Here is a 27,746-nt window from a genome sequence, read left to right on the forward strand (position 1 = left end):
TGTTTATCTAAATAATATCTAGGTCAAGTTTGATTTTGGTATGATAGAGCAATTTCCAACAGAGTTATGCCCCTTGGACTTAGAAAAATTCCAAATATTTGCAGTTTACGTTCATTTTCTTTGTGGATGTTTCAAAGGGGGGGGGGGGGGGGGGAAGGGGGGCATAAGTGTTTCACAAACATCTCTTTTTTCAATCATTATTTTGATAAAAAAACAATGACAGCAACTATCATGCCCTCTCCAATCAAGGATTGTGTACTAATTATGTTATAAGAAATACAGAACTCAAAATCACAAAAATTGACTCTTCCAAGTATGTAGTGATAATAAGGGCCCTGCTCTGTACCATATAATTAATGGACAGTCCAATTGTTCATCTATCCATCTGTCTGTCCATCCGTCTGCCAAACACTTATCCTGAGCATATTTCTCCCCATCATTCAAAGTACTTCCCCTTACTTATCTTTAGGTAAAGATCGATGTGCAGTGACCTTGAACAAAGTTTTAAGGTAAATAATACTGCATATCTGGTAATTTTCAAAATGACTGCTTATTTACCCTTTTATAGTGATCACTTTTACATTGCAAAATATTCAATATGCAGAAATTATATTCAGTATTGATTGCTACATGAAACTTTTAAAATCGCGGAAAAAATGACAGACACAAATCAATAAAGTTATACATTTTCTCATTTTAAATTTGCAAATTTTATGACACACAAAAAATGTGATACAGCAATCTCTATGCAGACAATATTTCAACTCCCTTTGACCCAACCTGGCCAAAGGCACTTACACTGTCTTTGGATAATAATGGGGAAGGGTCTTGAATAGTTTCAAAGTCAAATATAAAGGTCAAAGAAGTAGACCTCTGAATAATCTTTATCTGGGCTTATTTCACCTTCTCCTATTCGGCCCATAAAAAGAGTGCTTATTTATGGATAAAGGGTCACGACCTTGGAACCAACTCTCTCACTCAAAGGTGAAGGTCATAGCAGAGCCCTGATCCAGTCTTATTCAGACTTTACCATTAGATAGCTCTTAAGTATTTTCTCTCCCATTGCAAATTTTGATCACACTTTGCCAAATGATTGCCTGTAAGAAATGGATGTGCAGAAACTTTGAACCAATATTCTAGGTCAAAGGTTAGGTCAAAGCAAAAACACAAATACATGCCACAAATTGTTAAAATATTCTTTTTATTCCAACAATGAGTTAAACAACTTTATATGACAATTATATACCATTGCAATTGAGGAGTGTCAAAAGTTCATAGATTTGTATACAACTACTGTACATCACAAATCCATCATGGATGGTGTATATCACTAAACATTGGTCATAATTTATAAAACAGCTGGACTTGCTTCTCCATCAAGGCCACTGTTTCATCATTCAGAATATGATAGTATTACAGCAAATGTCACGTATATGCCAATAAATTAACTTCATAACATCCATCCACCTAAAATTACAAAACAAATGAGCATTATTAAACTGAATCATACATTGATTTACACTTGGTTTATATTAATAGTTATTTTCTTGACACTAAATCTTTGTAAGTACCTCATATCGACCAATCTCTGTTTTACTTTGGTTGATTGCCATCTCTTCAGACAATCCCCATAACTCCTGCAGGCTGGATGAGATGGATTCTAGGTTAGGAATACCCTAAAAAGGACAAATCAATGTCACTTAAGTCTCTGAAAGATCCACAGCATAGATCAAGTGGCCAGTGCCCCTTTCAGTTCTACACTTACGAAATTGTACATCAGTTAAAAAGTCAGCTTTTCAAATTTGAAATTTTGTATACAATTATGTTACTTAAAATAATCAGTCAAAATGAATTAGCCTAATGAAAAGGGAATAACTACAGGTAGACCTGAAGAAAAAAATCTCATTCAAATAAACATGTTGTCTAAGATAATGGTCAAACTTTACGTAACAGAACTGACAGAAGTCCAACCTAGTAACGTGCTTGTTGGGGAATATGTGACTCCGACACCCCCACCATCCAAAATGGGCCCCAGTGAAGGCCTTTATTACATATATGGTATGGGTAAAAAAGCCAATGATTAAATTTACCTGTGATTAAATTCCACAGGTCTTGATCTCTCCATTTTATTTTGAAGGTGACCCCTGCCCTATGACCTTGAGGATTGACCCTTATATAGCAGTCAAGATACTGTTTCTTGCATGATGCAGAGTTTGCATCAAAACTGAGGTCGACCTGTATATTTTTTCCCTTACCCCACCCATTCAAAGGATTTTTTTTAACCTCAGTGGGGCCATCAAAGTAAAATAAATTGGAATTGCCAGGCACATAATAAATTTTGAAAATTTACCCGATCTGTAAATGAAAATGAATGCATTTATTATTGTTTTATCCAAATGACTGTAGTACTCACAGAGGCATGCTTACTTACTGCCTGATGGACACATACATTTAGTTCTGATTTAGTGAATTAAAAAAATTTATTATAACGTGTGTTAGAAAAGTGATAAAATGATATTAACTGGACAGTTATATATATATATATATATATATATATATATATATATATATATATATATATATATATATATATATATATATTCACTTTATTTATTTTGTCAATTCACCTGGTGCCTTAACCATTAAGTATTTAATGCCATACACAATTTAAGTCTAGATGAAAGAGATAAAATAATATATATATATTAATAATTAGGTTACAAATTTTGAACAATAGAAGAGGCAAGATATCTGTAAATATTTCAATAAAAGAAGAGTTCTTTATGAACACACACCCTTAAATGAAAATTTAAATCAGCTCCCGTGTAAACTGTAGACATGTAAATATTATGGAACATTATTCAGTAGAACATTAATCACCAGACCCATAAGATCTACACAGTGTTGTTGGTATAATTATATAAGGCTCTTGCTCTAACTACTGTCATATATATATGAAGACATCTACATCTATAACCGGCTATAACTAGTCAGTCCTTACCATGTCTTCTACCTCCTGATCATCAGAATCAGGATCATCGTAATAAATCTGAAAGCATTGTTTAGTACATAAGCTCTCCTCCTTCAATAGACTAGACAGGAGTCATATTCTGAGTAAGCGGTCACTGTTGCCCGTGTGACACTACCAGTTCTACAATTCCGTCTATATACATTGAAGTCCCTAATCATCCACCATATAGCAGTAGTTGATTGCTTTGTGTATGTGCATATATATTTCTGACCTAATCATTCAACACATAGCTACGTGTGTGATTGCTTTGTATATATTTATGCATTGACATCTTAACGTCCACCACGTAGTGGTACAATTTGCTTTTGTACATGTATTAGTGTCCTAATCATCCACCACATAGTGGTACGATTGCCTTGTACATGTATTAGTGTCCTAATCATCCACCACATAGTGGTGCGATTGCCTTGTACATGTATTAGTGTCCTAATCATCCACCACATAGTGGTGCGATTGCCTTGTACATGTATTAGTGTCCTAATCATCCACCACATAGTGGTGCGATTGCCTTGTACATATAAAAATCCCATAATCATTCAACACTTAGTGGTACGATTGCTTTGTGCACGTATTAGTGTCCTAATCATTAGAATCAGAAGATATAGTTTCTCCAAACATTTTGCATTACCAATGGAAAGAAATAAATTACTAGATAATTATGTGTATATGATCTTATTCAGTATAGGGAAACAAGTCATTTTGAGATTTTTTTTAGATACTTATGAATAAAGTTTAATTTCCCAGCATTTGATTTTATTCTGCCCTTTTCAAGTTGAACACATGCTAAAATTCCATATATCTCAGGAATATAGAAGTTTAGGTTTGTATGAGAAACTTTTTTGCAAAGAAGAGGAGGACCCTTAAGTGCAGTAAAACTTACTTATAGAAAACTCAAATATAAGAAAACACCAGTTATAAGGAAGGTAAATCTTCTCCCCATCCTGACCTCATATCTTAGTCTTTAACAAGTGGATATACATAATCTCTGTTTTAATTACTAAAATGTACTTAAAGTTTTTCTATAAGCAAGACTGTTATGTGACTTTTAAATATGAATGAAAGAAAAAAGTGAGCAAGCTCACATACTCCTCCCCCTTCTTTACTTGACAATGCTTTACATAATGAAAGGAAAGGTTATGCATTAAATACATAAAATAATTTCATAAATAGCCTAACTTGCAAAAAATCATCAGCTCAAAACTTCCTGCAAATATTATCTATTCTGTCTTTAACGACAACAAAATTCTTAATTCAGAAGGGCTGAAATTCCAAGAAAAATAATATTTAATGGAATCGTAATTTTTTTGGTCATGTTTTAATTAGAGTAAGCTAAACTCTTAAACTGCTGCAATCAGCATGCAATTTTATAAAATTTGTAAGTATTTAGGACACAATGTGTATCGCATGTGCTTACACTAAAACAGGACTAACTGATGAATGGGTCAAAAACATTACACCACTTGCAGTTTTGTTGTGTGGGGTATCATTAACAGGAATCTGGCTGTATGGCCATCAATGCAAATAAAGATCGAAAGCTTTTGTATAGCAATCAGTTACTAAATATTGTAAGAATTTAATTAAGATTGCCATTAATCCAACATGGTACAGGAATAATGAAAAACAACAACACATGCAGAAACAAAATTGAAGTAAAAAAGGGGTGTAATGGTCACAATGGGTCCGCTTAATTTCCATTTATTGTGCGAATAATTGATTTAAATTTTAAAAAGAATAGTTGTATTTAAAAGTGGTAAAGAGCAATCTTAAGGTAAACAAAACCATTTCAAACATAGCATGCATTTACATATTTATCAAATATATGTCAGTGTGCACCTAAGTACTTAAAAAATTCCAAAGGGTTAACTTGATTAAGCATCCAGAGGTCAAATTCATTTGGTGTGTAGGTATAGATCAAGTTTTCCATTACTCTCTATTTCATAAAAAAAATACCAGTAGTAACTCGGATACAGTTTATAATATTCACATAAAGCTAATTTAATGATGAAATATATATATATATTTTTGTACCTGTAAGTGAAATACAATGTAATGTGTAACAATGTGCTGTATTAATAAAATAAATATAATTCCAAACAGCATGCACAAATCAGTAGACAGTGGATATGGGGATTATATTTTGTTTTGTGACTTTGTCAACAAGACACATTGTGATTTTATTGCATTTACATACAGTTGTTTCATGTTGGTGAATGTGTGTCAGTAGCACTCTAGTTTAATTCCAGATATAGTAAAAAAAAAAAAAAGGTGAGATATAAAATGTGACATTTCCCAAAACTACTCACTTTCTCCTTGGCTTTTGTTTGTAACTGAATAAGCAACCAGTATTAATTAATTTTTTTAATATATTACGATAAAATGGTCACAAACCCACAAAAGCCACTTTGAGACAAATATAGGATTTTCGATTAAGTAAAACAATTTCATATTTAAGATAAAAATACACATCATTAACTTGGTTTTTTTTTACTGTAACAGATGAAATGCAAAATTACATATCAAAATAAATATAGCTCAAATTTCTGTAGGTGGATTGCACATTTCTATTGTATTATAAAAATAATGTTATACTTGTTTTTATTGTATTTAATTTCGGTTTTATTGTACTTCATTTACAATGAATATATTCACTTTTAGTGTATTTAATACATCGCCATTCAACAAAACCTTAATTTATAGGAATTTTCACATTTTAATAATTTTTCTACATTACATTAAAAATAATAAAACTCAAAACACTGCAGGGAGAAATAGAGATACATGTACAACTTCAATCTCTTTTATGTCATTTTGCAGTCATACAGACTTTAAACTTTAACATGAAATCAAAAGCTATAAATCTTCAGCATACATTTATTGAAAGTTGCCCTCCATCTGAAAATATTAGTGCTACAATCTTTCCTGATTACTAAGTGTTGAAAAAAAATTGAAAAGATGGCAGATCTCACTGTGCTGAAAGTCTATTGCATAATTAAAATCACTTACAATGTACTTCTATATGTATCAATTGATTACTAGAGTCATGGGGGTCAAGTATCTGGTTGTCTTGACAACAAAGCCTTACCTCCAGTTTGTGTTTGGTGCTGTTGGCGGAGTCTTCCGTCAGCCAGGCCGGTAATGGCGGCGGTTTACTAAGCATCTAAATCACATAGAAACAAGCTCTTAAACCGTCATCACATATCTGATGTTATAGAAATGACTGAATATTGTAACATGTAACAAGCATTTAAAACTTGTATTATTTACTAAGAACCTAAATTAACTTTATGCAATTAATGCCATGTAGTATCATTCATTGTTTAAAATTCTAATTCTATACCAAGTACATGTATAAGTAATATTTTTCGATGATTAACAATCCTAATCAGACACATGATTATATAATATTCAGCAAGAATTCTTACTGTATGGTGGTATGCAATAAACAAATCCTAATTACAAAACATTGAACCTGCATTTGTCTGGCCAATTAACTTGTTTTTTTTTATACTTTTGTTCTTAATATAATTTTTTTTACAAAATTGATACATTATGGTGCGTGGATGAATTTTATGTCAAAAAAATAATTCCCCTTTCAGCTAGGATTTATCAGTGTTTAATAGTCAGTGTTTTCTTCCTACAACACTACCAACTTTCTGGGGCAATATCACACTCAAATTTAAGGGTCTTAGGTTCACTCTGCTCCCAGAAAACCAAAAACTCTTGGCCTCTGCAATCTTTGGCAAACATACAAAAATCATTGTGGACTCTAATTGTACGGAATAAGTTTTCTAGCTAGGTTAAATTGCCACAAAAGATGGCATTATGAAAATGGAATGAAACTGCCAAAATGCTTTTGAAGGTTTAATTAATATATTCATGATAGATAAGTTTATACAAAGTATTACTGACTCGGAGAGAAAAATGACATAGTGATTAGTCCATTAAAGGGAGATAACTAACAAGAAGGTAAAAGATGTCCGTAGATAAACATGACTATTGATACTACATGCAAGTTACAGTTCACAGAACTACAAGGTCTTACCTCAGAAGACCTATACAGTCTGAGATCTTCAATGCGGAATTCTTTCCACACAGGCGAGGGTTGTTGAAGGATAATGCGCATGGCTGAAATGTTGGAGATCTCGAAGGAAAACTGTGAAAAGAAAATAAGTTTATAGACTTATGATTTTCAGAAAGGCTATATAATACCATAAGCTAGTTATGGCAGAGGCTTTTACACATCAAGAAAAAAAAAGTCAATGTATAACTCTTTTTTGAATTTGGGTGATTTGTTAAAGCCAATCATACATGAGGTTTAAAGAAACATTAACATAAAGTCATCTTTTAGATCAAATGCAAAATTATTAATGAATAGACTACCAATTCATAAAGAAATTTATTAAAATCTGCATCCTCATCATTAAGCAATAGGTAAACCAAAGTCAAAATGATAGTATACCTGTCGATCCTGTGATTACAGAATAAGGAACAAAATTGTATGTATCATATTAATTTTCTTTAGTCAATTAATAGATAGGGACTCATGCAGTAGTAACCAAAGAGATGTATGAAGCTTCCCTACATGAACATTTTATTTTGCAGTGACTCACTTGTTTCTTTGAGATAGCGAAGTAGTCCTGAGAGCCGCTCTCTTTGTGAGGACTCGGCATCAGCCGCATTCTACGCACACAGGTCTTCCACTTGATCTCACCTGTTTTAAAAAGTGTGTGGCAATTGACCAAAGATAGAAGTTGTTAACTGTTAAATTATAATAACTGTCATATTTGACATTGCTATATTAGGAAATCAGTTGAACTAAAAAGATCCTGTTTGTATACCTGATTCTGCTCCGTTCTCTGGGGCTGCTTTAAACTTCACTCGTATTGAAACGTAAGCTGTGTAGTAGTTCTTGAAGCATATTTCTCCTACCTGTTTCACAGAATAAATACTTTGATAAAATACATGTACATATTGTATATATTCTGTCAACCAACATTCATTTAATACTTATGAAATTTATGAGTACCCATCAGTTGCAAATATTTGTTGCTATGATCATTGCATGAAAAATTGCAAAATGCACAAGACTTAGTGTATTAGTCTTACTAAAAAATCTGTTGGAACAAGTTTGTGTGCAAAACTATGGAATATTTCACGCATTTTTTTTGCAATATGATGACAGTAGTTCTAGATAATCAAGAATTTGTTATTTCTCTAAAGTTAATCAAAAATCTATATATAATTCACATGTAAATCAGTTCTTTAAAAAAAAAATCATGTACAACACATTCAAACCCGAATATTCAAATGGCAATCAGTACATGGATAAGCATTAAATAAATTTACTTTGCATTGATTCTACAATTAAGTGTTGCTCTTGTTTGCTTATACTAATATAAGGTACAGTATACAGGGAAACATTCGCTCCTGGTTTTTTTTTTTTCTTCCCTTTTTGCCTTCGTTGTTAGTGGATGAATTTAAGACTGAGCGAATTCAAAACAATTTTTAAATAACTTTGTTAAATAGAAAGAATAATTATGTATATTTCTAATTGTGTCTGGGCCAATTCAAGACGAGGTGAAACTGTTTCAAGTCTGGGAGAGCGAAAATCAACCTGTATACAGTATTTTAATTAGGCATTACAAAAAATATAAATAAAATATATGTAATAATTTCCAGATTAAATAATATACTGCACAAATCATACCTGTGTGTACCTGGTAATGTTTATTACAATTTATAGGACAATATATATACCACTGAACATCACTGGAATAAGACACACCATTACAACATAACCCAAGTTCTTTCTAAAAAGAATGTGTGTATTCGACCAATACATGCATGTATAAAAACAAAATCAGTGGTTATAAGCAGGTGTTATATAGACACAAACACACACATTAAACAGGTGCCACCACATGTTAGTTCAATTACCCGTTCACAGAAGGAGATGGGAACTGTCTGCGTCTGTAACAAAGGGATAGGTGATACATGTAACAAAAGTGATTGTTAAAGATTCCGTTTCTATCAGTAACAGTAAGAATCACAATAAACTGTATACATGCTGATGTAACGGCTAACTTGATTTTTAAAAAATGGATCTTACATATACAGCTCTGATTGAAGCACTTTGTGAAAATTGCATGATTGTAATCCTTAACTGGAACAGTTAACGATTTATAGTAATTAATTAAGGTACCATTTTTGTGAAAAGGAAACAAATTTGATGAAAAAGACTGTAGACATTGGCTGAGCTTAAAATTTTTTAAATTGTTAACAAATACAATTTACACTTTTCTCTCTAAATTCAGATAATATTATCTATCTACGGTACACCATGATATGATTTTTTGATACAACACTGCATTGACATCACAATGTCTTCTTAAGAATACTGTGGAAATGGTGTTAGTACCTTTTGCGCCTCGAAACCTAACATTTGTACATAACAAGAGGCCAGTTGGCTTTAATGGTCACCTGAGTAGCATATAACACAATTACACAAACTTCTCGAGGAGTCTCATATATGCATTAAATTAATTAGGTTTCATTCTGGAGTAGAAAATTTTTAATTTGTAATGACGACCACCTCCCTGCCTGAAATCTTTCAAAAAGAGCTGTGAAACCTATAATTTTGGTGAAAAACTTAAAGATCTGGTCTACAAAATCAGTTTTCCTGTCAGGTGTTTGGGAGTAAAGAAGATAATTTTTTAACATTATATGCATTAACACCTATACATCCATTTTCGCCCTGGCCTAGAGTCAAAACCCATACTCCAGGGGACATAAAAATTAAAATTTCAGTAGAGGACTTCCTGGTAAACATAATTATAAGTCAGTTTTTTATACAGATGTGTGAGAATAGAGAAGAGAATTTTTAAACATTATATGCATTAACACTATATTGCCATATTGCCCCCCCCCCCATGTCCTGAACCCCTGACCCAGGGGTCATGAATTTCACAATTTTGGTAGAGCCCGGCCTCATGGACATCATAATAAAGCAATTAGTTCTGAACAAATATATAATTATGGGAGTAGAGAAGAAGATTTTCTAAGATTTAATGCATTTTTACTATATGGCCATATTGGCCCCACCCTAGAACCTGAACTCCTGACCCAGGGGTCATGAATTTCAAAATTTTGGCAGAAGGCTTCATGGACATCATAACCAGGCATTAAGTTTTGAACAAATATATGATTATGGGAGTAGAGAAGAAGATTTTCTAAGATTTAATACATTTTTTTACTATATGGCCATATTGGCCCCACCCTAGAGCCTGAACCCCTGACCCAGGGGCCATGAATTTCACAACTTTGGTAGAGGGCTTCATGGACATTATAACTATGCAACCCGTTTTTTCCTCACATGTGTGGGAGTAGAGAAGAAGATTTTTGAAAATTTGGCTTTTTTTTTTTGCATATTTGGCCCCACATGTGGCGCCCTGGGGGTGGTAGAGCCATGAATTTCACAATTTAGATACCTAGATTTTGGTAACAATCAGCCTGGTAGTTTTTAAGAAGAAGTTAAAAATGTAAAATTGTTAACGCACGTCGCACGACTCACGACGACTGACTAAAACGGATAGCAATAGGTCACCTGAGTTCACTCAGGTGACCTAAAAAAAGGAACACATGATAAAAAGAATCTGACGTGAGAGGGATGGTATATGATTTTTATGGAACCAATTGTGTTTTCTATTCCATTATAAAGACCAGTCTGCAACATTTGTGAAGTATCATATTTCATAACTGTGCAATTAAACATCTCATTTAAAGACACAAAATTAGGATAAAGTTGAGATGTAAATAGTCTATGACCAGCTCAATTTGTACAATTTTTTAACAAGAGCTTGGACTTTGGGTAGTTGTGTCAAACAGCAATGTCTATTTTCGTTGCGTGTCACTCAGCCATGGGTCTTTGAAATTAACAAGATTTGTCCGGCTTTAAGCTTATTAAGACTATTCAATCTGTGCATATTCAGGGTTTGACATTAAGTTTTTGAATTACTAGACCAGTCGGGCTACCTCAGCAATTTTTCACTAGCCCTGACTGCTTTACCACTAGCCCTGACCAATTTTGACAAAAATACACTAAAAGTAACAACAAACACCAAATATCACAGTTTTTTTCTGTTTAATTGTATTGGTTTATCTATACCAATAATGAATCATTCAAACCATATTTAAGATTCAATTTAATCAACTCATATGTTGAGGATCCTTTTTTTTTAAAAGATAACTGTAATCAAACTTTATGATTATTTAGCATTAATTAAGCAGAGTAATTAACTAATTACAACCTACCAACCAACTGAAATATCAACACTGGGTCTAGCCTAAAAGTAATCAACATCGTTTTGCACAGCATGTGGTTGCATCACCCGTCTGGACTTATTATCGAATCACAACAGGCGTTAACTTAGTCTGAAAAGATGTCTTTAGAATTAGATAATTATTAATTTATTGCATCTGGGTTAACATACACGATTGTGAACTCAGTGTACAGGGTGACTTGAACTTTTCTTTCGGAGGAAATTCCGGTGAAATAACCGATCAAAAAGCGAGTATTTCGCCTACATCATCTCCTAGGTTAGTCATTGGGTTGTACTTAAATTACAGTAGTTTGTAGAATTTATGCCTTTTATAGGAAAAGGTGCTTTCAAAGTTATGTGCACATTTATTTTTTTTCACACGACCAGTTGGGCTAGTACACAGACATTTTACCCCGACCGGACCTATGATTTGCTAGACAAAGTCGGTCGGATGTGCCTTGGTGTCAAACCCTGATATTTCACGCAAAATCAGTAACTATCATTATTTACTTGTTTTGATGCAAGAAATAGGTAGTTACGTCCTACCGAACGTCCAAGGTCTTGTTAAAATGGTTCTAATAAACAAGCAAGTATAGGGCTGTTTTATAAGAATGTTTATTATTTCACTCTTCTAAATATAAAAGGTTGTGTTACTGTATTTCTGAAATTAATATAAATTGAGACATGGTTTATTAAAAATGCAACAATATCTAAGAAATTTGATTTGCTTTATGGGTCATATTTACTATAAGCAGAGCATTGTTTGTCAGTTTGTTGGGTTTGTTTCTCTAACTGTTCCTTTTTGCCAATGCTTCTCATTCTTAATCTGCAGCACTCGATCAGCAGCAGCAGAAATTCTTCCTTAATACATCTAAGTATAAAGATTCGGACCAAATTTGCAAAATTCCTTGGACCTTGAGAGTACTGAGTGCCTGCTTATTTTGATATATTTGTCACATAAGATACTAGTACAGTCTTATAAGTCTATATCTATATCAACGATAACAGAGTAACCAATCAAAGATTTAGTCACACAAATATTGACCAAAAATTAAGCTAGTTTGAACCTTTATATACATGTGTCATCCTCAGTATATGGCATATTCAATAAGAAAATACTTAATAATTTCTAATAGTAAAATTATAGCGAGCGCAGCTCGCCGGCGCGCAGCGCCGGCTAGCGAAGCGAGCTCTAAGAACCAGTGTGCGCGGGAAAAAGAACGAGCTAAACCTACAGTTCATCAAACAAAATTTTTTGTCTACGTCCCATAATGCTCTCTAATGTTTTCACCCGTGGTGCTATGCCAAAAATGGACGACTTTTAACTCGTAATTTACGGTGACTTAAAGTTTGAAAACACATTTTGAGTACCGCATATGCTTTGGCGAGACTCAAAAGATTTGTTACATGCTTCCATACCTTCGTATAGAGTCGAGAAACGTAAACAAAGACGAACAAATTCATGAATGACGTCACAGTGCACTCGCGCTATATTTCCCGCGAAAAATTTAGAGGTGGATCAAACATCTGTAATGAGTGTACTGGCTATTACAGTATAGTCTGCGATACCTGCCTCATTGACATATGATTTGTTTTTAATCTTTTTTTAATATAGAAATTATATATATATATATATATATATATATATATATATACATATATATATATATAATTTAATTCTGGTTGTAACGCGGCATTTGATTGGATAGAAAAATTTAGTTAAATTTGTATAACCTGGTTTGCACGTCACAAGACACGTCACAATGCACCAACGTACTAATTCACTTGACGTTACGTTTGAATTTTGAACAGATTTATATCATTTTAAAAAGTAAAACAGACTCAATTTCTACAGCAAATTCCAGAAAATTAAATTATAAGGAATGAACTCAATGTCTACCCAAGTTATACTCGTATAACCTGGGTTGGAGCAATTTACGCTTTTTTATAATCCGCTTCGCGGATTATAAAGCGTAAATTGCCCCAACCCAGGTTATACGAGTATAACTTGGGTAGACATTGAGTTCATTTCTTAAATAAATATATATATATATATATATATATATATATATATATATATATATATATATATATATATATATATATATATATATATATATATATATATATATACACACTAGCAAGAGCCATACTTTACTGTCATATCGATCAATTTTTAAACTAATTGTGCATGCATGTACTGTAGGCAGGTATAAGTATATGAGTAGGGAGGAAATAAACAATAGGTCATTTTGAACTAAATAAAAAGGAATAAAATGAAAAAATAAACAGGTAAAAAAATTATGTAGATATTGCATATAGTCAGACCATTAAATTTAAAAGTGGGAAATTACACACCTACAAACAGGTACCGGTCTCTCTCTCTCTCTCTCTCTCTCTCTCTCTCTCTCTCTCTCTCTCTGGGTAGGGGTTGCGCTGTATGTATCATAACCATTAAAATTAGTACCTTTGGCATACTTATTGTAGAGCAATACTCTCTCAAAAATTCTTTGACGTTCGTTGACTATATAAGTTGACAATGATGCAAGGTAAAGTATGTGTAATTCTTGCTGCGCTCGCCAGAACGGTAGCACCGTAAAACATATTATGGAATATCGATTTCAAACAGTGTTCAGTTTAAACTGAGAAAATTCGAAATTATATATTTACCTCTGGTGAAGACACATTTGGAAATGTAACGTCTATGACTTTACAACCGGAATGGAATACATTCTTCTGGTCCTCTACAGTTAATAAAATTGGGTTTTTGATTGAACAGTGAAGTGGGCGGTCGCCCATCACTCCAGTTGATTAAAAAGTAAGGGCACTTGCTGCTGTGTGTTGTCAATGAAGCTCTTCCTGGATTTGTCTTCGAATTTAAAGTTTTATACAAATCGAAATTCTTAATAAAACAAGTTTTAATTATAATAATCATAGTCATTATGTTGTTGTTATTTAAAAATCGGTTATAGCTCTTAAGTTGTTTGATGGTTGAAAAACCGAACTTAGTTTCGTACTTTTTTTAGAGAGTGACTAAAATGGGTAGCGAAACCCGGGCCGGGCCGGGATTTTCGAAACTGATAACCGGGTTTTTGTTGATATCTTACAAAATACTTATTAGTTCTGCAAGAAATTTGCAGAAATACTTTATTACGACTTGTTTTGTCTTCGCTGAAGTTTTTATTATCACAGAATGAGTTTTTCAATATTAATTACACATTTTCATTTTTCAGGTGACTAAAATGGGTAGCGAGCCCGGGTTACACATTTTGGCGATATTCAGCGAATTACATTGTTGAATTTGGGAACTTGTGTATTTTATCATTGCTATTTAAGTTTAAATACTTAGATAATTCAACATTTCCGTCAAAAAATATCATTTAATAGAATTATGGACAAATATTACAAACCCGGGACGGAACAAAACCGGACACGTTTACCCGGGACAAACCTTTTATTTCCGAAAAAAGCGACGAGAACAAAAACAGAATATATAACATAAAAAGAAAATTAATATGATAACCGGCAAGATTAGAACTAATCACTGAATTATTGTAAAACTCATTATTGAACATTTATTTTTTAAACCGATTAAAAGGATGAATTCTTCTCAGCTAGTTTCAGTAGTGTTATTGTTTTAATTAACCGTAATTACTTGTTAATACTGGTAAAATCTGCACTGCTAGCTTGGGAACTGCTCTAATTAGAATCAGAATGTACCTATTAGTATGATGATATCACAATTGCTGGCTTACTACACGAGTATTAAATATATGTTTCAATTAGTTTAATTATAGGAATTTGTGCTCATCATTCAGCTTCTATTAAGATGAAAGTGAAATGAATTCATTTATAAAATTATTGTAATTGATTGAGCTTATTTTACAGGTCTTCTATATATATAGTGCCTAATATTACAGATGCCTCATTTTAGTACCCGATCGTGTGATGTGCACACGTTGGCTATCTTAAGTTTCTCACGAATCTAATTTAGTAGGTATGCTGATTTGTTTTTTAATAAAATAAAATGCACAAAAAATACATGTATGTTGACTTTCAACTCATCGCTCGGGAAACATCGAATTAATATGCTGTTATAATTTTTAATGATTGAATATAAGGTCTATATAAAAAGTCTTCATGTGTCCATCATGCGCTGACTAGGCCGAAGAAATAAAGAATATGAAAAAACGCATGTCTTAGTTTTCATTTGTTTTTAATGGGTTTTCTAGTGCTTATTCAGGGTAAAAATACATGAAAATCGAGTCTGGGCCCTGGTAGGGCGTTGCTGACAATGCAATAAGAACGGTTTTCTTGTAACTTTGTAAATATTTTGTACAAATACTTTTAAAATAATAGATAGTGCTTATAGATAGTTAGTTTTATTTTCAGTAAACAGGTTAAATCATTAAGATACAAACCGAGTCTGGGCCCTGGTAGGGCGTTGTGTTTTACACAATAAGAACGGTTTTTCATCGTGATTTGCTGTTTGCATCCTTTATATTTGTATTTAAAAGGGGGGGAGAAGGCTCAAATGAGGATACCTCCGCGTGGTTTGAGCTGGGCAATGTCACATGAGTGATAGCTAACATCCTCTGGTCGCTTTTTCGGAAATAAAAAGTTTGTCCCGGGTAAACGTGTCCGGTTTTGTTCCGTCCCGGGTTTATAATATTAGGCCATAATTCTATTAAATGATATTTTTTGACGGAATTGTTGGATTATCTAAGTGTTTAAACTAAAATAGCAATGATTAAACACAATAATTTACCAAAAAATCAATGTAATTCTCTTAATATCGCCAAAATGTGTAACCCGGGTTCGCTGCCCATTTTAGTCACCTGAAAAATGAGAATCGGTAATAAATATTGATAAACTCATTTTGTAATAATAAAAATTTCAGCGAAGACAAAAAAAGATGTTTTAAAGTTGTCCTGCAAATTTCGTACAAAACACATGAGTATTTTGTAAGAAATCAACAAAACCCGGTTTTCAGTTTCGAAAATCCCGGCCCGGCCCGGGTTTCGCTACCCATTTTAGTCACTCTCCTTTTTTTACCCAAGATCCTATGACGAAGGCGTGACTGACAGACGAAAATGGCCGACTTCGGAGATCCCATTTCGGATAAGCAAAAGGTAATTTTTTGGCTTTATTTCGGATGACCATTATGTCGATTTTATTTAGAAGCCAAGCCCATTAGATTTTAAAGAAAGCAGACTAATGACAGATTCTAATACACTGGAATTAAGGTCTTTGCATAAAGAAAAAATGCCGAAAAAATAGACCGCTTACTTCCGCTTTTGTCTGAATGTCAATATTATGTTGAACCCGCCAAGTTTACATCTTAATCGGTTTTGTCAAGCTTTGGAAAATAAATATTTAGGGTATGTGAGTTAACTGTTCCCATGGTTTTTATATTTTGAGGACAGTGAGAGAATATAAAGAAATTTAACCGAATTTCCTCAAGAACTTACTGTCTGAGAGAAATACCATCACCCAATGCTGTTGTGACGGTCAGACCGGCTCGATTGCCGGCACCAGATTGTTCAGTTGGTGCAGCACCTGAATAGAGGTTCGGGGAGCCCGGGTTCAAATCCCGGACTGGTCTGTCATTATTTCTCCCATCCCGTTACATTTAGTGCTGTGGCAACCCCTAGAACTGACAGGTTAACTTTTGCCAGGGGAAAGAGTCTGGGGTGCTCTTTGTGGCAAAGATCATTTAAGGCTGGAGATATGTGATGGTCAAACCATTTCAAATATGGCACCAGATAGCTCAGTAGGTAAAGCACCTGACTAGGGAACCCTAGTCTGATCCGTCATTATTTCTCCCATCTCTTTACGTTTATTTAAATACTAGCATATAATCTGGTGAGGCAGTGGAACATTCTCCCAACTTACACATCCACAGCAATTTCTGTGGAATAATTTAAGGTCTTTCTAGGCAGACTTGGGGCAGACCATAAGGTCTTAGCTAACTCCAAAAGACTGATTCTTTTAAACTTTTATGCACCTTTTCTTTTGAAATTGTAAATAAAAGATTTTTAACTTCAATGCTATGCACCTAAGCATAATGCTCTTTAAAGAGCCACGCTATGTATAAAGAAGGAGATAAGAAAAGCTGGTTGATAATGAAAGTTGGTGCTATTCTTAGCATGAGACATAATGACCCTTGATTCTTCAATCAGAAATCCCGTGATAAAAGTGCAAATTGTGCAGCTATTGATGTTTCAAACATGTGTCTTTCATTAAAACTGTTAGGCAGCAAATATGAAAAAAAAAATTGTATGTTTTGAGATATTAATTGAGTCCATTTTTAATGTTAATGCAGATGAGAGTTAAATTAAGTGTTGTTTAGATAGCAGTTGTTTTGTCATCAGTATGATAGTACTGTATCTTTTAATCTATGATGTTTTGAATGTTACAACAATGTTTACAACCAGAATGATGTGCTTTGAAGATTAATTTATCAGAAAGTGTAACTTGACCCCATTGATTTTAAATGAAGATTTTATTCCATGAAACATTAACAATGCATGTATAATTATAAATACTGCATTATGTCAATGTTTTCCTTGACTGGGCTAAAATGTTTTTCTTTTTTTTCCCCCTTTATCAATACGTAATAATATGTATACAGATTGAATCGAGATTGGGTTCATTTCTCGAAATCATACCATTTGAATAGTGAGCTGTTGATTGTTGGGTTTGGGTAAATGTACGGTACCGAACATTACTGCAAAATATTTTTATGTTTTATGCATGAATGTGTGGCATGTTCATTTACATAAGACAGTAGGGACAGGGTGGTACTGCACACAGAATCATAACCTGTCATCCTTTGTATTTGATCAGCAGTGGGATTTGTTATGGGGGCATTGTAGCTTGCAAACAAGTTTCAGTGATGAAAAGGGTCACTTACATGCCAGACTCTAACTTTTCAAAGTTAACTAGTTTTACCAGGAAAGATGGGCTTAAATAAGGTCCTGGGGTTTGTTTACACAGAGTTATGTAGATAGCTGGTGTCTGTTTCCTGCAGGAAATCCCCCTCCGCTCTGATTGATTTATGACACCTTTATGGGTAACCTTCACTCAGGTTCTATAAACTTGATGAGCCATTTAATCATGCTTCATTTGAGGAAGGAGATAGCTGAACCCAAGAGAATCTAACTTTATTTGGGGAGGGGGTGGGGGGGGGGGGATGAGGGAGTGGGCATACCAAGCAGAGGAGAGGGGGCACAGTTAGAAAAGAACACCCACTAACCAAATTGAAAAAATGCTATTATCATTATTTGAACTCGAATTTACCTGAATTGTATTTTTAATGCCAAGGTTTTTCTTAGTGGTGGACATCTTGTATTTCACCTGCTCTTTTTCAAAAATAAACCTTGCATTACTTGAAACACATCAACTATATAACAGTAGTGAAATGTTTGATGACAAAATCACCTGAGGAGTTTGTTTGAGTGCACCAAGGATTGTTATCTGTTAATACAATCAGCATTTCTCTGAATCTTGCCAAGTGAATTTAAAGATAAAATTTCAAACATAGTCATAGCTGGATTTATTTTTAAGGACCAGTAAATGTCATAAGAATTGATGTGAAATTATTTTTGTCTAATTTTAGAATATGCCATGTTGATAAAAATGATATTGAGACATGTTTACATTCAAGGAAATTGTCAATGCTATGTAAACTTTGTCCTCCAGAAGAAATTGTCAATGCTATGTAAACTTTGTCCTCAAGAAGAATCTGACCTATTTATCATGTACTGGACCAAACAGTTTTGTAAAAATTTAAAATTCAGTCATTTGTTCAACATTTTATTTACTTTCAAATATTGCATTCTAAATCCTGTCAATTATTTGATGTGTCTCATAGTTAACTTGATCCAGAGTTATTTTTTTTTTAGTACACTTTAAATTTATAGTTTTTGGTACTTTATAACTGATATAAACTGGAGTGGCCAATTGAGATTTCATCTCTACAGTTTATAGATAGATGAAAATATCACTTCACTGTAGTCTCTCTCAGGAGTTTTTCATGACTGCCTCAGAAAGCATGGAGGTGCATTTATAATATGTAATATTAATTAGAACCATTTTAACAAGAGCTTGGACTTTGGGTAGTTGTGTCAAACAGCGATGTTTAGTAAGCCTGTCTATTTCATTGCTGGCCACTCGGCCATAGCTCATTGAAATCAGCAAGATTTGTCTGGCTTTTGAGCAAGACTACGCAATCTGTGTATATTTCATTTGAAACCAGTGTCATTTTTAACTTGATTTTACGCAGGAAAAAGATAGTTACATCCTTACGAAAGTCCAAGGTCTTGTTAAAATGGTTCTATACGTGTACAGGAATTGGCCAAGTCCACAAGTTGACCCCACACAGAAGACATTTACACATCTCAGTACATTTATAAGGCCTGAGTCAGAGTCGCACCTAATGGCTATGATGCATCAATCACCTTCTGAATTATTTTAATCTTAGCTATAAATGAAGATATTCAAAAGGTTGCATTACATGTACTTTTGCTCAACTAATGCAAAGATGATGCAGATTACAGAGAGCCCATGTTGTAATCATTCAATGATGATACAGATTACAGAGAGACCATGTTGTAATCAATCAATGATGATACAGATTACAGAGAGCCCATGTTGTAATCATTCAATGATGATACAGATTACAGAGAGACCATGTTGTAATCATTCAATGATGATCCAGATAACAGAGAGCCCATGTTGTAATCATTCAATGATGATACAGATTACAGAGAGCCCATGTTGTAATCATTCAATGATGATCCAGATTACAGAGAGCCCATGTTGTAATCATTCAATGACGATCCAGATTACAGAGAGCCCATGTTGTAATCATTCAATGATGATACAGATTACAGAGAGCCCATGTTGTAATCATTCAGTGATGATACAGATTACAGAGAGCCCATGTTGTAATCATTCAATGATGATCCAGATTACAGAGAGACCATGTTGTAATCATTCAATGATGATCCAGATTACAGAGAGACCATGTTGTAATCATTCAATGACGATACAGATTACAGAGAGCCCATGTTGTAATCATTCAATGACGATCCAGATTACAGAGAGCCCATGTTGTAATCATTCAATGATATGATACAGATAACAGAGAGCCCATGTTGTAATCATTCAATGATGATACAGATTACAGAGAGACCATGTTGTAATCATTCAATGATGATCCAGATTACAGAGAATCCATGTTGTAATCATTCAATATAGAATATTCAGACTGAACTAGAATTTATGCACTTGATATTCAGTGTTCAGTATCAATGGTTGTTTATCATAAGTCTCTGTTCCTTGTTAGGAAGTTTCACTTTTTTGCGACATGAATCAGCATTCGGGATTGCAAGTTTTTGTTGCAATCAATTGCATGTAAATTTCAATTTCTTTTTTTATTTAGTTAAGAAGAGAAAGCAAAAATTTGTTGGTGCAAAGCACTTTCATTGATGGTAATAGATACATGTAATAGAATCAATATGAAATTTAGTTTACAGTATCACTTGTCTTTTTTAGGTGGCCATTGCCTCAGACTTTATTTTACATGCTCCGCCAGGAGAATTCAATGAGGTTTTTAATGGTAAGTGTGGGAACAGTTTATATTTCCTTGTTTCTAATTGGCTTACTCTTGATTTACTCAGACATATGTAAAGTCTGTTACAGAACTGTCATTGATTTATCATGACTTATTTTACTCTCATTTTATTTCAGATGTCAGAATTTTACTTAATGATGATGATTTATTAAAAGAAGGGGCATCAGGGTATGTTAATCTAATGCAAATGTATCTCTGTTTCTTGAGATAAGCTGTATTTTTAGGTTTACCTAGCTGAGTCACTTAATGAAGCAGGCTTTGCTGTGTGTGGGGTTTTTTATCCTTGTATCCAACGTATTGTTTAACATTTGAAATTTTTAAACTTTTATAAAACTGTGATCTAATCTCCATTAAATATCATGCATGAAATATTTAAGGGAAAGCACAAATTATAAAATTGTGACAAGGTGCAAATTTTAAAGAATTTTTCTTTATACTGTAACAATATGATATATGAAGTTTTGAAAGATCCCCTTGTCTTTTTCAGGTCATTTGCCCAGTATAACAAAGACCAGTTTACTCCCTGTAAGATCAAAGGGTCAGACGAATTAGTAAGTACTAAATAGTTAAAACAGAATGATAGGAAATAGGTTTCATTTACATGACAGAAAATAGGTTTCATTTGCTGTCAGCTTCAAACTTCGTTTGGCTTCCAGTCTCCAGGCCCCACTTCCACACACGTGTAAAGCAATAGCGGATGTCGAACCAAGATCTATAATGTTGTTTTAAAAGGTCCGTTAGCAAGGGCAGAGTTACTGTGGTTTGAATTTATCATAAAAGCCCATTTTCATAGTTTCATTGTTTATCGATCCACAAGTTCCTGTTCTTGTTACCTTGTAAGCAAGAGACGGGCAGTAAAAAATAAATTCACCATTACTTCCCTTTTACTGATGCTAGATGGGTGTATTACATGTGTGTCCCACTAGCAGATCTCAGTTTAGATTTGGAAGATAGCAAGGCCTGATGTAAACAGATAGAAGATTTGTTAAAGATGTTGTACTATTATCAGAATTGTACTGTATACAGTATCGTTCTTAATTGAGGAAACTAAGATGAGGAAGTAAGATTTTGTTCCTTGTGAAAAACTTAGCATTTGAAAGACTTGGTGAAAGATATGAATATAAGAAGTTTTATATTGAGTTTCTATTTTTAAGTGAAAACTTGAATGAGATAGCTTATTTGAGTCAATAATTTTACTCCCAAGGTGTTGTATATATATTAAACATTGCTGATTGTGTGTATGTGAATGTGTTAGAATGTACGTTGTGTACAAAGCCATATTGGCAAGATAGAAAGAAAATCTAAACACCTTTTCATACTTCTTAAGCATTATAAAGAGTCAAATTTTTTTCATATGTTTTTAAATGAATTATTTCTTGAGTTGTCTGATTTTAAATGTTATTTTCTTATAGCCATCACAATTTACACGAGTATAGACTCTGAGATAGAGAACAGTGAAAATAAAAGTTCTTGTGTGATTTGACCATATGTTGTATTTCTGCATACATTTTAGGTTTTAGTCACAGAACATGGAGACTTGGGAGGAAGTAGGTTTCTAGATCCCCGGACCAAACAGTCTTTCAAGTGAGGCCATTCTCTATATAAACACATGTATACTAACAGTCAAAACAGCTGAAGTGGTCTCCCCCATTAAGTAGTCACCCCTTGTATGCTGCCATTTCTCTCTCTCAGTGAAATTGCTATTAAAATTTAACATTTCACTTGCGTATCATAGTCAGACTGGATTTAAAACAAAATCCTCATTTTACCCTGTTTAGCAACCATGCATTTTTAAAAATCCAAGTTTCGCATTTATTTTATTAAATAAATCCCATTGGCAAATATCTAGTGGTATATATATACCACAATCCACCAAAGAAACATTGACAAATTAAGACACAAAAAAGGGAAAGGAGGAAAATATCATTACATGATAGACTTTAAATGTGACATTTGCAGAAAAGATAATTAAATGAAGTTAAGTACCTCTATTTTTAATTTTTATCATGAAAAATAAGCCATTTTACCTTTTAGTATCTAAATCTGCTAATAATTAAATGATTTCGATTAAGGGCATTAAGATAATAGTCTTCTTCTTATATCCTAGTATTAAGTTAAACAGAACCAATAAGAATATGAATAGAATTTACCTTCTATAAAGAGGTCATCAATCACGGGTCACTTTTATTGGGTTTCCAATAATGACTGCTTTATACGGGTAAATGAATTTCCTAGCTGTTAACTTAAGTCACAGACGCCGTAGAAAGTATGAAATCTATTTTAGAAAGATTAAGGTCAAGATCTAGTAAATGAAAGATCCTTACAAGTTTATGAAATTCAGGATATAGATTCTTTCAATGATGCTTCGTAATAATAGCTTTGTTTGAAAGGGTGTACAGGGGCTTAATTTTCTGGTAAACACAATGAAAAATCTTGTATAAAGTGTTAATTTTTATATACATGAGTAATAAACCTTGAGTTTTGTCCATTATTGACTAATGAAATATATCTAGAATGCCTACAGTCTCTCCAAAAATGGCAGTAAACAAACCCTTGACCTCCCATTTAAAATGATGTCAAATTGGTATCAGGATTACTTTTCCCATATTCAATATAGCAAGCAAAAACTTTATCATTTTCTATATCATTCCTTTAAAGCAGTAAAGTACTGGAAAAAGATTTAATAAATCTATTAATTGTGAAGTCATCATGGTTCTAGCACCAAAAATTTTACTAGATCTTGATCTTGATCTTAATATAGGATTTTTATTCTGCATAAACAGATATGATCATTTACGAAAAGAAGCTACAGAGGAGCAGCCAGCTAAGGTAGATGCAGGAGCGGAGCCGTGGCGGTCCGCCATTGAGGCGTCTCTCACTGCCTACCGAGACCAGCACTATAAACAGGGGGTAGTGACCGTCTACGGAAAAAGCTCAGGGGGGAACACCACCATCATCGCATGCATTGAAAGCCATCAATATCAGCCCAAAAACTTCTGGTAATGCAAGGCAATTCTGTCAATATTTTTGTATTTAAAAGTTCTAAAAATCATTGAAGTGTATTAATTTGAGGGAAAAGTAACTCGATCAGTAAATGCTTAATCATGAATACCTTATAAAAACTTTTGAACACAAAGGTAGACATTTCCTTTGATAACAAGCAGGAAGTGTATTATTGTTTGATGTGAATTTTCTTCCTGGTCTCTTACCTTTACTGCTTGTCTTGATCAGGAACGGCAGATTGAGGTCACAGTGGTCCGTAACATTCCCAGAGTCAGGGGGTGGCAAGGCTGAACTGACGGGGGTCATCAAAGTACAGGTCAGTACCAAGATAGGCTGTACTATAGGTCAATTAAAGTACATCATACAGGTTACCAGGTATTTCTAAGATATATTGTACTGTAAGTCAAAGTACATCATACAGGTTACCTGATAGTACTAAGATATGTTGTACTGTAAGTCAAAGTACAAGTCAGTACTAAGATATAAAATTTGGATGCAATTTTGTGTGTCGAAGGAGCAATTGCAAGAAGTATGATGTTGATATTTTTTCTTGTTTTCACTGACAGGTGCATTACTACGAGGATGGAAATGTCCAGTTGGTCACATCTAAGGAGGTGAAACAGACCCTGAACATTTCGGTGAGTTGGTCCTACTCCCATTCTCTACCTGTAAGGTGGTTTAGGGTTACTATTAAAAACCTCAAAGCTTCTGTCAGAATTTGTTCAGTGTTAGCCCTGTTAGGGGATGGGCAGTTTCTTGTCCCCGAGTCCTCATCTTATATTCTTATATTCTAAGCTATTGAAAACAAAGTCTTAAATATGAACAATACCTGTAATGGGGTTTTAATACTACATCTGAATTGGCACCTGAAAAGCAAATCCAACATATTTTGATATGAGTTTGTTTTGACAGCTGAGTAAAGTATAAAATTTTAGTAATGAATGTAATTATTTGAATATACATGTATTTGTATGAATATAATGTGTGTCGTATTACACCAGAAACATGAAAAAAAATCAACCAAAGTAAGTTTTTGGTCTGTTTTATTAAAGATGCTTCTTTTGACGCTGCTACATGTAGATGAAATGGTTGCTCTAGTTCTAAAACAACGAATCAAACATCTTTAATTTCAAAAAAAAAATTCTGCTTGAATGATTTAATGACTTTTATTGATCGTCTTTAACAAGGGCATGTCTCTCAGGTAACATCTAATCACCTGTAGCTTTGAACCCGAATGAACTTGCAGCTTCTGATAGCCCGTCTGATAGGGTTAGGTGCAAGTATATATAGTAACCTAGTTCTTGCATCCATTGTAGAAAATCTGTGATAATATCAGGTTTGAACTGTAAAGTCATTTGTGAAAGATTTGGAAAATAATGTCTATAGGTTATCAGAATTATATAGTTACTTAGGTCCCTTTGAAGCGTTTTAACTGCATCTGATATTTTTGAGATATCTCTAGATCTTAAGCTTATTGCATGGAACTTTATGAACTTTGTAATGAAACATTTTTTAAAATAGTCTAACTTCATTCTCATGCTTTGTTTAGAATAACCAGTCTTTGGTTCAGTTACCTTAATTTCTTACTGATTTTGTCATTTACTGGTCAGTGTAAAGCAGTGAATGTCAGAAAAATAAATGCATGACCATATACTCGGTTTACAAATCTGTGAAAATGTAATATATAAAGATTTCCAGGGCACATCAAATACCATGTACATGTATTGACATTTTTGTACGCCGTCTTCTTTTTAGTCTGAGGAACAAACAGCAAAAGAGTTTTCCAAGATAGTGGTAGATGCCGAGTCCGATTACCAGGTTAGAATCACTACAATCTCGTGTTGTAGCATATGTTTATTTCTGATTTCTGAGCTGTTTGTAGATGTGTGGGAATCAAAGTCTTGAGAGAGATTTTAAAGTTCATTATTTTGAAATTCAAGGAATTTTAAAACTTTAAAGCATTTTTAATATGTAGTGGGTATGGCTGCTTGCAAATACAAAAGATAATGGGACTAGTATTTTCATGTTAAAAAGAAAAAAAATTACTTTACTTATTTGTAACTGTTTAATAAATATTAATTTGTTTTAAATTTCATTGTCAAATTTTACCTAATTTTGGACACAATAATCTTTTAACTTGCAGAAAGCCATCGGAGAAAACTACCTGACCATGTCGGACACTACGTTTAAGGCGCTACGACGACAACTTCCTGTCACCAGGACAAAAATAGACTGGAACAAAATTATAGGTTATAAAATTGGAAGCGAGTTGAAGAATGCATGAGGAGTGCGAGGAGCCAAACATGTTTATTTCAAGTGGTTAAACAAATCCATTGCTGAAGATTATTCATGGACTTCCATCATCTAAACCGTAATACAAGTGACAAGTTGTCTGTACCATAGTGTTTATGGATCAGATGTAGAATATCCATGATCGGACCTATTATTTCTGTACATTCTTCTTTCATGTATGCCGCAGTTTCTGCATTATCAGTGGACTGTTTTTTCTCGGTTCAATTTCTGTTGTAAATTTCCAAGTGAGTTATTATTTGGCTAGTGTAGAAATTTTCCGTCTGGGACTACATTGTCGTTTGGTAGGATATGTTGAATTTTGATTTATTTTGGATGATTTTTTTTTTTTTTTCACTAAGGCTGAAAAAGTGTTTTAATGTGCAATATTTTTTAAAGGAATATTCAACCACTCGTTTACTTTTTTTTTTATCATATAAGAATTATGATTTGACTTTGCATGTGAATTTATGTTACGGGAAAATGCATTTTCTGTATGTATATTTACACACAGTTATTTAGACATATATAAAATTGTCTGTCCAGCAAATACTTGTATACATTGACAAAGTCAGAAGTAAGACATGAATGTCAGAAATCATAATTTAAAAAAAAAGACATCAGAAATATGGATCATAAATACTAGAGGATATAAATGTCAACAGTATATGTAACTTTTTGGAAAATGATATCTGAACAGATATGTTGTTTAAGATTAATAATATAGTATTACATAGTGTATTGCAAAAGAAATCCTACAGAAATTTTATTTTAATAGCTCAGGAATCATGTTTTGATCAGATAATTTTTTAAAATTCCAAATGATTAAAAAAAAATGAACATTGAAAAACAGAGTGTGTAACAGGATGCCATAATATGAAGAAAGTCTCAACCATGATGAGCTATTTATAGCATGTCTCATAGTCCTATACTGATTGCAGACTGATGTTAATTGTTTTATATAGTACTGTATGATGATTACTATTACTACTGTATGAATGTAAAAATCTAACACAACTATCACTTGGACTTTATTTTGTCTTATATATATAAGAAGGTGTGCAGTGAATGGGAAATAACTGAGTACCCTCTCTGCAGTGTACACTGATTTGAAGGCACCGTTGGAAAGATTTAATGATCTGTCGTCCGATTTATAATAGAAAAAAATGCAATCGACAGCGCTTGTCTTAATTTGCAAACAGTTAAGTATTCAGCATATACCAAGATAAAGAAATTAATAAAAACATGATTTGCATGCACTCTTCCCGTGGAAGTACTAGTTGGTACCTACAGGCAACTTTTATTTATCAGTACTTGTTGTCTTAAAACAATTTTTTTCCTGCATGCTGACAATGTACATGTAATAGTTAAAACTCAACGTATACATCTTTACCTGTTATTGTTAAAACTCAACATATACATCTTTATGTGTTAAAGTTTTAACTTAACATATACATCTTTACAT

The 27,746-nt window shown here is 33.3% G+C and overlaps 2 protein-coding genes across 6 annotated transcripts; one reads left to right on the forward strand and one right to left on the reverse strand.

Moving 5' to 3' along the window:
* Positions 1-1,182: 1,182 nt before the first annotated feature.
* LOC128160384 (nicolin-1-like) lies at positions 1,183-14,231 on the reverse strand. 4 transcript variants are annotated; one of them, XM_052823693.1, is made up of 9 exons: positions 14,020-14,231; positions 8,969-9,001; positions 7,870-7,960; positions 7,642-7,742; positions 7,074-7,184; positions 6,114-6,188; positions 3,002-3,049; positions 1,572-1,676; positions 1,183-1,467 (listed from the first exon to the last, which is right to left on the reverse strand). In XM_052823693.1, exons 1-9 carry the CDS (start codon positions 14,146-14,148, stop codon positions 1,426-1,428), a joined length of 735 nt encoding a protein of 244 aa, XP_052679653.1. In that variant the 5' UTR covers positions 14,149-14,231; the 3' UTR covers positions 1,183-1,425. The 4 variants fall into 4 exon arrangements, with proteins under 4 accessions (XP_052679653.1, XP_052679654.1, XP_052679655.1 ...); XM_052823694.1 differs by lacking the exon at positions 3,002-3,049 and adding an exon at positions 5,335-5,358; XM_052823695.1 differs by lacking the exon at positions 8,969-9,001.
* A 2,173-nt stretch (positions 14,232-16,404) lies between these two features.
* On the forward strand, positions 16,405-27,304 carry LOC128159759 (F-actin-capping protein subunit alpha-1-like). Of its 2 annotated transcripts, XM_052822941.1 has the most exons (11): positions 16,405-16,481; positions 20,911-20,974; positions 21,106-21,157; positions 21,477-21,540; positions 22,503-22,573; positions 23,773-23,988; positions 24,221-24,308; positions 24,559-24,630; positions 24,994-25,017; positions 25,748-25,810; positions 26,136-27,304. In XM_052822941.1, the coding sequence occupies exons 1-11, from the start codon at positions 16,443-16,445 to the stop codon at positions 26,274-26,276; spliced, it is 894 nt and encodes a 297-aa protein (XP_052678901.1). In that variant the 5' UTR covers positions 16,405-16,442; the 3' UTR covers positions 26,277-27,304. The 2 variants fall into 2 exon arrangements, with proteins under 2 accessions (XP_052678901.1, XP_052678902.1); XM_052822942.1 differs by lacking the exon at positions 24,994-25,017.
* Positions 27,305-27,746: the final 442 nt, after the last annotated feature.

The sequence above is a fragment of the Crassostrea angulata genome, chromosome 8 (assembly GCF_025612915.1).
Source record: "Crassostrea angulata isolate pt1a10 chromosome 8, ASM2561291v2, whole genome shotgun sequence".
Classification (NCBI taxonomy): Eukaryota; Metazoa; Mollusca; class Bivalvia; order Ostreida; family Ostreidae; genus Magallana; species Magallana angulata.